The sequence below is a fragment of the Telopea speciosissima genome, chromosome 2 (assembly GCF_018873765.1).
Source record: "Telopea speciosissima isolate NSW1024214 ecotype Mountain lineage chromosome 2, Tspe_v1, whole genome shotgun sequence".
NCBI classification, from domain to species: Eukaryota; Viridiplantae; Streptophyta; class Magnoliopsida; order Proteales; family Proteaceae; genus Telopea; species Telopea speciosissima.
In genome coordinates this window covers 36847957-36859390 of record NC_057917.1, presented here as the reverse complement: position 1 = coordinate 36859390, position 11434 = coordinate 36847957, and the positions used below count along the sequence as shown (strand labels likewise).

Here is an 11434-nt window from a genome sequence, read left to right as displayed (position 1 = left end):
TTGTTCATTTTAGCCTGGTATCGAATGTTGACGAGGGTACTTCTAATGAAACTCTACATCAACTTCACCTTCAAGCTCACCATCGTAGCAAGTGTTCATCCATTTAGAAGGGGCAGGAGATTGTAGAATTGAGGTTTTAAGGTTTCACGTGGCTAGAAAATATGATCATGATTAGAGAAGACTGATTTCATTGTTGACAGATCAATTCAGTAGAGAAAAATATGGAAGAGACGATGTGGTTCATTGTTAGTTTTAACAAAATGACCACTTTTTCCCATTTAAGTATTACAGGGAATTAATGGAGAATAAACAAAGTAAGGTTACAATAACCAAACTTCACCTATAAAAGTGTCATTTCAAAACACCCAATTAAATCCTCAATATTGGAAAATTAGGTCTTATATTATGTATAAAATTCTTATAAAAAAAAAATATTATGTATAAACTGCTACTGCTCCATGAGCAGAAGATTCAACACTACAAAGCTCACACAATTAACACCGAAAACTGCCACAGAGCACAAGTTGAATTGAGTTCTACAAGTCTCATTCTCAATATATTTCCTCTCTATCATCCGTAGCATTCGTGACGCCTGCTACAAAGATGAGTTTCTATAAATGCTAATTGTAATATGCTTTTACAATAATGAAAATGCGGTGCTTTTTTTTTTTTGGGGAGGGGAAGGGGGACTTGAAAACACCACAAGTTACATCTTGCCCTGGCCTTCACTGGATGAGTTACAGGATCTGAGAGGCCCATTATGCCAAAATGGCATCATTCAATATTTCAGATTAGGAGTTTTTCAATCGCATCCTGCATAGACCAGGATATGGATATCAGTAGTTAAAAAACACAAAGGACAAAGAAAAGGGATATAAATTGCTGGACAAATTGAAATAAGACCATAGACCACCTTCAATTGCTGTATTTGAGATTTCAACTGGCTTCCCTCGTTGCTTGTCACAGAACAAGCAATCACTGGTCTAGTGACTCCACATGCTCTGCCAAGGGCTTGCTTAGAAGGTACAAATACATACGGCACATTCTGCCACATTCATAAATTACAAATTCATTCACGAAAACTGATGGTAGTTTTACCTCAACAGCTATAAATGCAACATGATGCAAAATTCACAAGTATCACAAGACATTCTGCTGTGTACCAAGAATGATCTCATATTCTATAAAAGATTGTAAAACAAAAGGTCAAATCTTTGAGAAGTATTAAGTGTAATCTACCACATGGGAAAACTCAGATTTCATAATTTAATATGTTCAGAGGTAATCAATAGAAGAAACCCAGCCAGTAGTTATAGAGCTCAATTGTGAGAAAGGATTCATGAAGCCAAACCATTTAATTGGATAAAGCCTGGTTGAGTTCCTATTTCACTACTTTAAGTGTACTTGATTCAGTAAAATAGGTGACAGATAAGGTGAAAAATCCTTGCTATCCATGGAAAACCAAGCCATTCAACCAAAATATTTAGAAATGCAGCTCAATTACTTAAATGTGATGGAAAGATATTCAAACAGTATTTAGCCAAGGCCATGCATTTGCTTTTGTTGATTCAATTTAGCTAAGGGAGTCGATTACAAGCCAGGACCACAAAACCAATGAAAACCAAATCAACTAGAACCAGAACCAACAGACTATGTGGTAGGGCACTTGGTTTTGGAGTTGCAAAAAAACAAGGAATTATCGGTCAGTCCAAGGTAGGACCAAGTGAACCACCAGGACCCAACTGATAATCTAATGTGGAACTGAGACTGACCAAAACCCCAGAAGAGACTCAACCACCAACTCTCTCTCTCTCTTTCCACAGGTTCAGGTTGTTGAGGTTTTATCACAAAAAAAGCTTCAATTTGATCCAATTGACAAACCAAAATCTCCCTACTGGATTTGATATCAGTCACAGAGGATAACGCTAACGAGAAGATTGGAATCTATTATGAACTAGACAACAACTACTACTCAGCTTTATTCCAACTAAATGGGGTCGGCTACATGGATCCTTGCTCTCCAATCAGCTCTATTGTACATCCCCTCTACAATATTATATAATATATGCCATGTTTTGATAGCCAGAAATGAATCAATTGGTCCATTAAGACAAACCAGGCAAAATTTCTCTCTTAAGAGCTTTATGAGAAAAAAAAGCTCAAATGGCTATGTGCTCTTCACTCGAACTCCATTTTTTCACCCACCAGCAAATATGGTCCGCCATGATTTAAAAAATGCTCCATCCAGGTATATAGATTTGGATGCATACCTTTCTCACAAAATAGAAGAAAAAAACAAAAACTAAAATTTATAGTCTGAAGCTTAGTAGTAGTTTTCTGCCAGTGTTTTATCAGCCATGACTAACTACAGACAAAGTGATGTAGATACATCACCAAAAGAGGCTTATTTTTATGGGAATAAGTCTAGGTTTAGGTTATATACATGTTGGGCCTTTGATCCCATGGGTTTTCTATGTTATAGGCCACTTTTATGGGCCTAAAATATGGGTAATTAGGTTTCATACTGGATTAGTTGTTTTAGTTCCATACTTAGTTTTATTTTGATGTTTTTGTTCGTAAATTGAACCGCTTCAACCAATGGTTCAATTAAGTGATTTTAGTAATTTTCTTTTAAGGGTTTAGTTAGGCTCGATTAAGACTCTGTTTTGAGTCTATTTTATTTTCCTAGTGGATTACCTAATAGGTTGAGGATTGGGTTAGACCTTACCTTTTTAGTGTAGGAGTCTATTTTTGACTCTTTTATATAATGTTGTAAGGGTGGCAAACATTGAAAAGCTTTTGTTGCTCTTCTTCTCCATTGAAGATTTTTGTCTTGTGTTTGATCAAGGCTGGTAAGATCTGTGTTTAATCCAATTGGTACCTTGCGGTGGGAAGTCCGGGTGGTTCTTTGAAGCTTACTTTCAATTCTTTGAAGATCTCCTTCAAGTTCAAGATCAAGATTCAATCTTTATTCAAGAACATCAACCAAATAAGTTGCTGCCAAGATTTTCCTGCAACAGTAAGTTTGATCCACCCCATCAATACCCATTCTTCTCTTAATCCTCCAAAACACCCCAAAACCCTAATTTTCCCACCCATCTCTCAAAATCTTTAACAAACCATTCAGCTAACAACACCAACACATAATTGGATCGCATATTCTCCTGCCAATTGTAATACTCGAACCAAGCTGTTTTCCCATTACCCCATTCAAACCACATCACACAAATTTCTAGAGATCATCCCATTATCCAAATTCTTCACAAACCAATCCAACAATAAGAAACACACAATACCTGAATCGAATTTCATTCACTACACTAGGAATAATCGATCCAAACCTTAGCCCCAAATTCTCATCCTAAACCCTAGATTCCCCTCTTTTCCTCTTTTCCAAAACTTGAAACCCTAAACCTAAGTTGCTGCCCATTCAAATTTACACACTTCCATCCATCAAAACATCTTAGGACCTTCACTGATAAACTCCCCTACCTTGACTTGACATAACCCTAACCCTAATTTCACCAAAACCCTATTTTGACCTAGCTGATCCACCGGTTCATAACAGATACTGGTTTATTGGCTGCTCCTAGTTGGTCTTCTACCAATCTAGGATTACATTACAGAGACTGACAGATCATTTATTAAAACGGTCTTGATTCAGAAACTGAAGTGTGTCTGGGCCAAAAAGGCTGAGAATGTTTGGGACTGACTGAAACCCAGCCACCCAACTGAATTGACAAATGAAGCTAATTTCAGATCCCAAAAGTATGATACTCAATTGTTTTCTTTCTGTAAAACATCAAAACCATGTTCATTAACATGTTTTTTTTTTTTTTTTATTTAAGGAAAAATGGATGCAGTGGAATTCGGCCATCCAGGTAGCCTTGTGGAGTATATGGGAAGAACAGAATAACAGAATAAGTAGAAGCATATTTATACCATTTTCCAAAGTGGCAGATATCATCACGGCATAAAAATGAACAAATACTTCTGTACGTTTACAGGCATCCTTTTTTGATATTTGAGGAGATGGGGGAATGGCAATAATGCAAATCAGGTCAAAGAGATCACGAATTAGAATAATATAGTTTCTGAAAACTGAACATGGTGATAGTGATGAAAGCAAGTTCGTGATGTTTCTCTTGCTGAACCTACGATACGCCAGAACATTGAGAACAGAACAGGATAAAAAGATAGAAGAAAGGAACGAGATGAAGAACAGAAGAATAGGAGGAGGGGAGGAATGATAGCATCTGATGTGAGGAAACAACCAAGAGAAACAAAGAGAGGAGAAGAAACAGCAGTTGAATACCGTCGGCCCTCACGGTAGGCAACAGCCAACTGACAACTCAAATCAATTTCATACTATTCCATTCGGAGATTACAAGCCAATATATAAAGATAAAAATTCTTGCAAAATAATAGAAACCCACTCTATTTTGGAAACTAACTTAACAAGCAAATTAAACCAAATAGGACACTACCAAATTATCAAATTATCTCCTATGTAATATACCAAACATAATACAATAAGATAATAGATTACAAGAAATCCCCAACTAAATAAACAAGTAAATCACTACCAGCTCCCTGTTGGACCAAAAACCCGATTTAGGTCCGGTTTGCCTTAGTTTGGGTCACCAAACCGGTTGTGTCAGTCCAACCACAATAGTGGCACTGAATCACTAGAAGTCGTCTTGAGTGTTAATATTTACTTCAAAACAAAAGTGACAAATGAAATAGATTATCAGGTTGAACTCCTGACCATCATTCGATTTCACAATTACCGATAACTCTACCGTCCCCACAAATGCATCTTCCTTCCATCTAGAACTGAAAAAGCCACTTTGCTCTGAGTGCTTTATTCAAATTCCAAAGGTTCATCTCAGGGTGTAAATAAAGATGTTCTAGGTAATCGAGACGGGTCCTAATCGGTTGCGATCCTTTGAGGTCAAAAACAAAACCGTCCTGATTAGCTAATCGATTACAAACCTGAGAACAAGTACCGATTATTAATGGGTGGGACGGTTCCGTTTTCTAATCATTTCATAGTGTCCAAAATTCTAAAATCCTTACCTAAGTATACAAATAATCACATATTCATTCCTAAGCACACAAATATCCATTCGTCAGCATACAAATAATAAATGGGAAGAGACCACTGCCTGGTCATCTAGCCCCCACACCATCGAGGGTCAATGAGAGCTCATGTAGGGGCATCAACATGACTGGGATTTTTTATTTCACAGGGGACGAGACAATAATTTCCGAGCTCCTGTGTCTGCACGCAAGATCCACGAGACCAGGTAGCATCCTTTTTCCCAATAGTAAAATATCCATCTATAAGCATACAAATTAAAAATATGAACCAAACACTTAAAGAGGAAATCTCAATTCCTAAACATACAAATAAATTCAAAATTCCAGAATCCAAATCATCAACACCAAAACAACACACCAAATCATTCAAATAAACATCAGCCATATCCAAGTTTGGTTTATATATGGCTTTTAAATGGCCATGGCAGTTCAGTTCTTAATCAGTTCACACCGGTTATTCGACTCTGGAACCATTGGGATTCCCAGAACAAAACCAACCCAGCCCGATAAGTAGTCGCTTCCAAACTCCAAACTGAGAACAGTCCCAATAAACTAATGAGTGGGACTTTTCAGGTTCCTAGCGGATCTGTTCCAGTCCCATATTTACACCCTTCAATCCAATGCTCACAAATGTTTTGGTTCCTAAATCCATTCCCACTTGTTGAGGTAGGACTTTTCTGCACTTTCCCTTTCCCATAAAAACCTCTAGCAGCATTTTTTTTCTAACTTCACGTGCTGTGGTATCTTGGCAAGTAAAAGAAAACAAGTTGGGATATTTGCTAAGACACTTTTTCTTAGGAAGACAACCTCCCCGCTAGCAACAGAGAGAGAGAGGGTCTTAACAGCCAAGGAAAGTATCTTCCCACCATCCAGTCTGCAAACCACTAGGCATTGCCAGTTGTCTTCAGTCTATTCAACTTCAATAGTATTTATAATACGAACTTAACAAGTTAATTAACAAACCTCAACAGTTACCTTTATAATGAAGAAATAATGAAATCTCAAACGTTTCAATGGCAAAAATATCGATTGGGATGTTTGTCAATTGTAACTCCCAGAAAGTTCATATCTAATCCCATCAATGAAATAATCAGAATGTTTAAACCCATCACATATTCAGGTGCAAAAGAAAAAACTAAAACTTAAAAAGAAATAAACTATCAAAGAGTAAGTACCTTATCTTCGGCGAGTAGAGGAAGGTGGAGAAGAATTTCAAGCGGCTCCGTATCGGCTGCCATTACTATAAACTCTGAAATGCCCCTATTCAGGGTCTTGGTAGCTGAAATCGGATTACTAGAAGGCATTAGACATTAAAAATTGTATGGCTTTAGATTTTACCCTTCAACGCGGGTAAGGAAAACAAACCTTCATTAGCACCCTTTTTGAGCTGTTTGTAGTTCGCAGCTTGTTGAATAAGGTCCATTATGGTTATTGTAAGCTGGGCATCGGCCAGCGGGTATGCTTTCGGATTCACGGCTTCGGCGGTCTTGAGAACAACCGCAGAAGCAGATCAATACAAATATATCTAATCAAATTATAATCGAAAATATAAATAAACAAAACAAAATGAAAGTGGAGAGAAAGATGAGAAGGAATGGTACCATTTCCAATGATAGAAGACCAGCAAAACTAGGGTTTTTCAGTTCTCTGTAATCTCCACCAGCGAAGTAGGGGTTTTAAGGAAGAGGAGAAGGTTTAAAGAGAAACGCCGTCAGGTGTTTGGTTATAGTTGGAAGTCCACCCAGGATCCTACGGCTGATTTGTAATTGGATCATAAACTTGATTGAATATAACCACCGTCCGTTCTCCAGGGCGAGGTACTTTACAATAATGAAAAATAAAAGGGTAAAATACACGTAACCCCCTCTGTAAGCCACCCAATATTCCTCGTACCCCCTAAGCTTCTGATAAGTACACGTACCACCCCTCAATATTCCACGTACCACCCCTACTGTACCCCTTAAAGCCATTTAAGTCCAAAATGCTAAAAAATGACCAAATCACAACTTTTCTAAAATTTGAAAAGACCAAAATGCCCTCATCTTCCCCAAATCATGATCTTCTTTTACATACCCAATACCACCACCACCACCCACCATTAACACCATCACCACCGTGAAGCCCCACCTCCAACTCCTCCACCTCTACCACAGGAACCTACAAGGATCCTCCTCAAGATAGAATGGATCAATCTGGAATTTTAGGACCTGAATCACAACTCATAACCCTATGAAATCTAAGTTATAACCCAGCGAAACAGCCCTCGAATCATCAAAGAAAGCTATCTGTAATTGTTCCTGGCAGTACAACAGGAAGGAACCCAACCTGAAACTTGATCTTAGAACCCCCAACTTAGGCAACTTTCCAACCTCCGTTTACAATTTGAATCGGTCCAGGGTAAGTACACATGTACCCAAATTTCAGCCCAAACTGATAGAACCCCAACGAGAAAAAAAGAAAATCTTTAATTTATTTGGCAAATCTAGTCTGATCTCATGCTCACAGACAACAAACCAGCCCCAATACCCTCCAAAGACAAGAATTATGGAACATTCTGATAATTTTTAGTTGTTTGATAAGGCATAAAACACCCCACCAATTAGAAGTTGCCACATGGCCGAGCTGAGGTCATTCCAAGAACCAAACCGAGCTCAGCGGAAGATCGGGTCGACCCGATCTTTGACAAACCTTACTGCTTGGCCGAGCTCGTCGGACACATCCAAGTCAACCGAACGCTGAGCCGAACTCGTACGGGTCCGACGAGGCCGACCTAGTAGGCCGAGCTCTTCGGCCGATCTCTGGCCGCACGGCACGGCAGATCAGTACCTACCCAAAGATCCCCCATCACGGCTGAGCTGCACGCCAGTTGACCCCATGGTCCGAGCCTACGCAGATCGGCCTCAATTGGAGCACCATAGCGCGGCCAAGCTCACACAACTAATGATGACCTTAGGTCATACAGACCGAGGCCAAGCTCCTAAGCCTAGCTCTGAGGCCGAGCTCTCCACGAAGGCTACCATAACTCCCCACAGGGAGATCATGGCGCCACGTCAGCACCACTCGAGAATCACCGGATAAGAATCGAGTCACGATCTCATCACGATACCGAATCACACTCCCATTAGGACTCTTACCTTAACAAGAGTCCGACCCCGAAAGAAACTCTCCACTCCACTCCGCTCCGAGGGGAAGAGCCTTACCAAACAAGGACTCTTACCATAATAGGACTCCTCCAACCGCCTCATCTCCCTCTATAAATACTAAGGTATGGAGCTTTATTGATCATCTCACTTTTACTAGCTGTTACGCTGTTGCACTGGTGATCTAACTTTAGCATCAGAGAGTCCTAGGCCGGAGCCACACCGGCTCTCTTATGCTCATCACTTGGTCTTTACAGGCTCATCCGTGGGCGAACCAAGCATCAGAGGTTTCCACACGCAACAGATTTGGCGCCGTCTGTGGGAACGACGTCAGCAAGCCATCGTCGCTTCTACCAACTTCAAGAGCAACAACAATGGTGCACACGAGATCAAGGCAGCATGGCTCGACTTCCTGTGGGGAAGAGCTATAGCCCGTTGTGCAGGCGAGGCAATCACCACCCCCTAAAGCCTCGCGGCAGGGTGCGATCAGAAGACCCCCTCGGGCAGGGGGTACGCAGCCCAGCATTGGCACCGCGATCAATCCCATTCCCCAGCCAGAGGGTGGGAATGGCGGAAGTGTGCTAGACACAACAGCGGTTGACTGGGCACAAGTCGACCCAAACTTAAACCGGTTGGGCCTCCAGCGCCGCCGCTCTTACCGGAGAATTTGGACCCCGAAGCCCCGGCAAGTTATGGACTTGCAGCTGCAGATGCTCCACACCAACGAGATGCTGCGTACTTTCATGAACCAGATGGCCCGGAGTGGGCTGATGGGCCAACCACTGGTCGCGCCCCCTCCAGCCCCGATGCGTGTAGAGAGAAACTTGCGGCAGAATGGTGTCCGGCGTCGAGCCGAGCCTAGCTAGGCAGCATCATCACACCCGTCTCGTCAGAAGACTCCTCCTCCACTCCCGAGTAGGGGCACTCGACGGGTTAAACAGGAGCATCACCGAAGCCCAGGGGCAGGGCAAGAAATCGAACCAGTGGGCTCGGTAGCGACAAGGTCAGTATTTTCCGGTCGGCTCGGAGAAGACGGGCTGCCGAGGGGAATCCGAGAACAGGGGAACGAGCCAAATGGGAGACATGTTACGAGATAAGGAGAAGGATCTCGCCATAGCCCCCAGCGTCAAAGCCCGCCTCCCTGAGAAGAGCAACAGAGGAGACCCCGTGGGTCCAATTTCCAGGTAGAAAGAAGAATAAGGAGGGATGGTGCTGATCGAGCTGACCAGAATGGTCAACCACAGCGGGACAATCGAGCATACCGACCTTGAGCTGAAGAACAAAATGGCCGACCTAGGCCAAGCGAACAAGACAATTTATACCAGGTGGATGAGCCAAATGGTCGAGCACCTGAAACTGAGCTGGAAAGGCGGCTACGAAACTTGGCCGAGCAGGTGGAGGGATTGAAAAAACAGGCGACCCCGGACGCCTATTCACTAGTCGGGTGACACCCTTATCCTCTTGAGATCATGACCGCACCACTACCGGCCGAGTTCAAACCTCCTCCCTTCGACCGGTATGATGGGTCAACCGACCCGACGGATCATATCAACTACTTTAATGCGATGATGATCATGTACAGAGGAACCGAGATTGTTTCTCATCGGGATTTCCCTGCATCCCTCAAGGGCGCGGCGACCTCATGGTTCTCCTGGTTGCCGTTGAACTCCATAACAAGCTTTGCTCAGCTCTGTCGAGCCTTCGTCATGCGCTTCCAGAGTAGTATAAAACACAAGAAGACGACGGTCAACCTCCTCAGCGTGAAGCAAAGGTCTGACGAGTTGATCCAAGCATTCATCTCCCGCTTCAACAAGGAATCCTTAGACATCAAGGATTTGGATGAGGCCATGGCCCATACTACGATGAGCAACGGGCTCGCCGACATGGACCTCATCAAGGACTTGGCCAGAAAGCCGACCAGAAACCTGGCCGAGCTCTTAGTGAGGTGTAATGAATTTGCAAATATGGCCGAGGTGCTCCAAGCCCGGAAGGGAAACGAAGGCCGAGCCGATAAGAAAAGGTCGACGATCGATGATCTCAAGGAGGACAAGCGGCCCAGGACTGATCGTCGAGCCGAGAGATCAGACCGAGCTCAGAGCCCCGATTACACCCCACTGAACACCTCGTGCAAGGAGATTTTGATGCAAATATAGGACGGCGGGTACATCCGCCAACCCCGACCGATGCAAGCCGGGTCATCTCGAAATCCCAACAAGTATTGTCAATTCCACAAGGACACCGATCACGACACCGAGGATTGCTATCAGCTTAAAAGAGAAATCAAAGAGCTGATAAAACCGGGCCACCTGAAGCGATATGTTAAGGGAGGCCTGAAGAGCGTGGGGGTCAGCGACCTGAAGATCACGATCAAAGGAAAGCCGAGCCGAGGCCCAAAAATAGGCTAGCCGAGCGAGACGAAGATAAAGCCCTAGCTGAGAAGTAAGAGGCTGGATCCGGGCCGAGCAGTGACAAGGGAGCTCCCATATACACTATCCTCGGAGGGCTCAGACAAGAGTCTACTCGAAAGGCCAAGGCAAATGCGCGGTTCATCGGAGTCGCAGAGATGCCCACCAAGAAGCTCAAGCCAGCGGCGACGATCTCCTTCACCGAGGCCGACCTCGAAGGTATGAGTTTGCCTCATGATGATGCTTTAGTGGTGCAGGTAGAAATTACGAAGAGACCCGTCCATCGAGTATTGGTCGATACCAGCGCATCTGTGGACCTTATGTCACTAGACGCGTACTGACAATTTGGCTTCGATGACGAAGCTCTCAAGCCGAAGGGCACCTCACTTCATGGGTTCTCGGGAGCTGCTGCGACCATCAAGGGCTCAATCGACCTACTGGTCACGGTCGGACAAGCTCCATGCCAGGCGACGATCTAGGTCAAATTCATGGTAGTACGATCGGTAGTGGCTTTCAACGCCATACTCGGCCACCCATCATTGACCGCTCTCCAAGCCATCATCTCATCGACGCACTTGAAGATGAAGTTCCCTATCAAGAACAGTATCGGCAAAGTTCGAGGTGACCAGAAGAAGGCACGGGAGTGCTATGCTACTTTTGTCAAGCAAAACAAAGGCAATGTCCGAGGATTGGCAATGTGCATCGAGCACCTCCCTGAGGATCAGCGGGAGGAGCTCATCGAAAGGAGAGGACGACCCGTGGAAGACCTGACCCCATTCCACCTCA

The 11434-nt window shown here is 43.4% G+C and overlaps 1 protein-coding gene across 1 annotated transcript; it reads right to left on the bottom strand.

The window, feature by feature from the left end:
• Window positions 1–717: 717 nt before the first annotated feature.
• Window positions 718–6751, bottom strand: LOC122652162 (NHP2-like protein 1). Its single transcript, XM_043845837.1, has 5 exons — window positions 6705–6751; window positions 6469–6589; window positions 6279–6382; window positions 914–1045; window positions 718–813 (listed from the first exon to the last, which is right to left on the bottom strand). Exons 1-5 carry the CDS (start codon window positions 6705–6707, stop codon window positions 787–789), a joined length of 387 nt encoding a protein of 128 aa, XP_043701772.1. The 5' UTR covers window positions 6708–6751; the 3' UTR covers window positions 718–786.
• Between the last annotated feature and the right edge of the window lie 4683 nt (window positions 6752–11434).

Coding starts and splice junctions, on each gene's coding strand:
- LOC122652162 (XM_043845837.1), bottom strand. Junction 6,383..6,468: donor CAAAAAGGGTGCTAATGAAG/GTTTGTTTTCCT, acceptor ATCCGATTTCAG/CTACCAAGACCCTGAATAGG. Junction 1,046..6,278: donor CTCTACTCGCCGAAGATAAG/GTACTTACTCTT, acceptor TGAATGTGGCAG/AATGTGCCGTATGTATTTGT.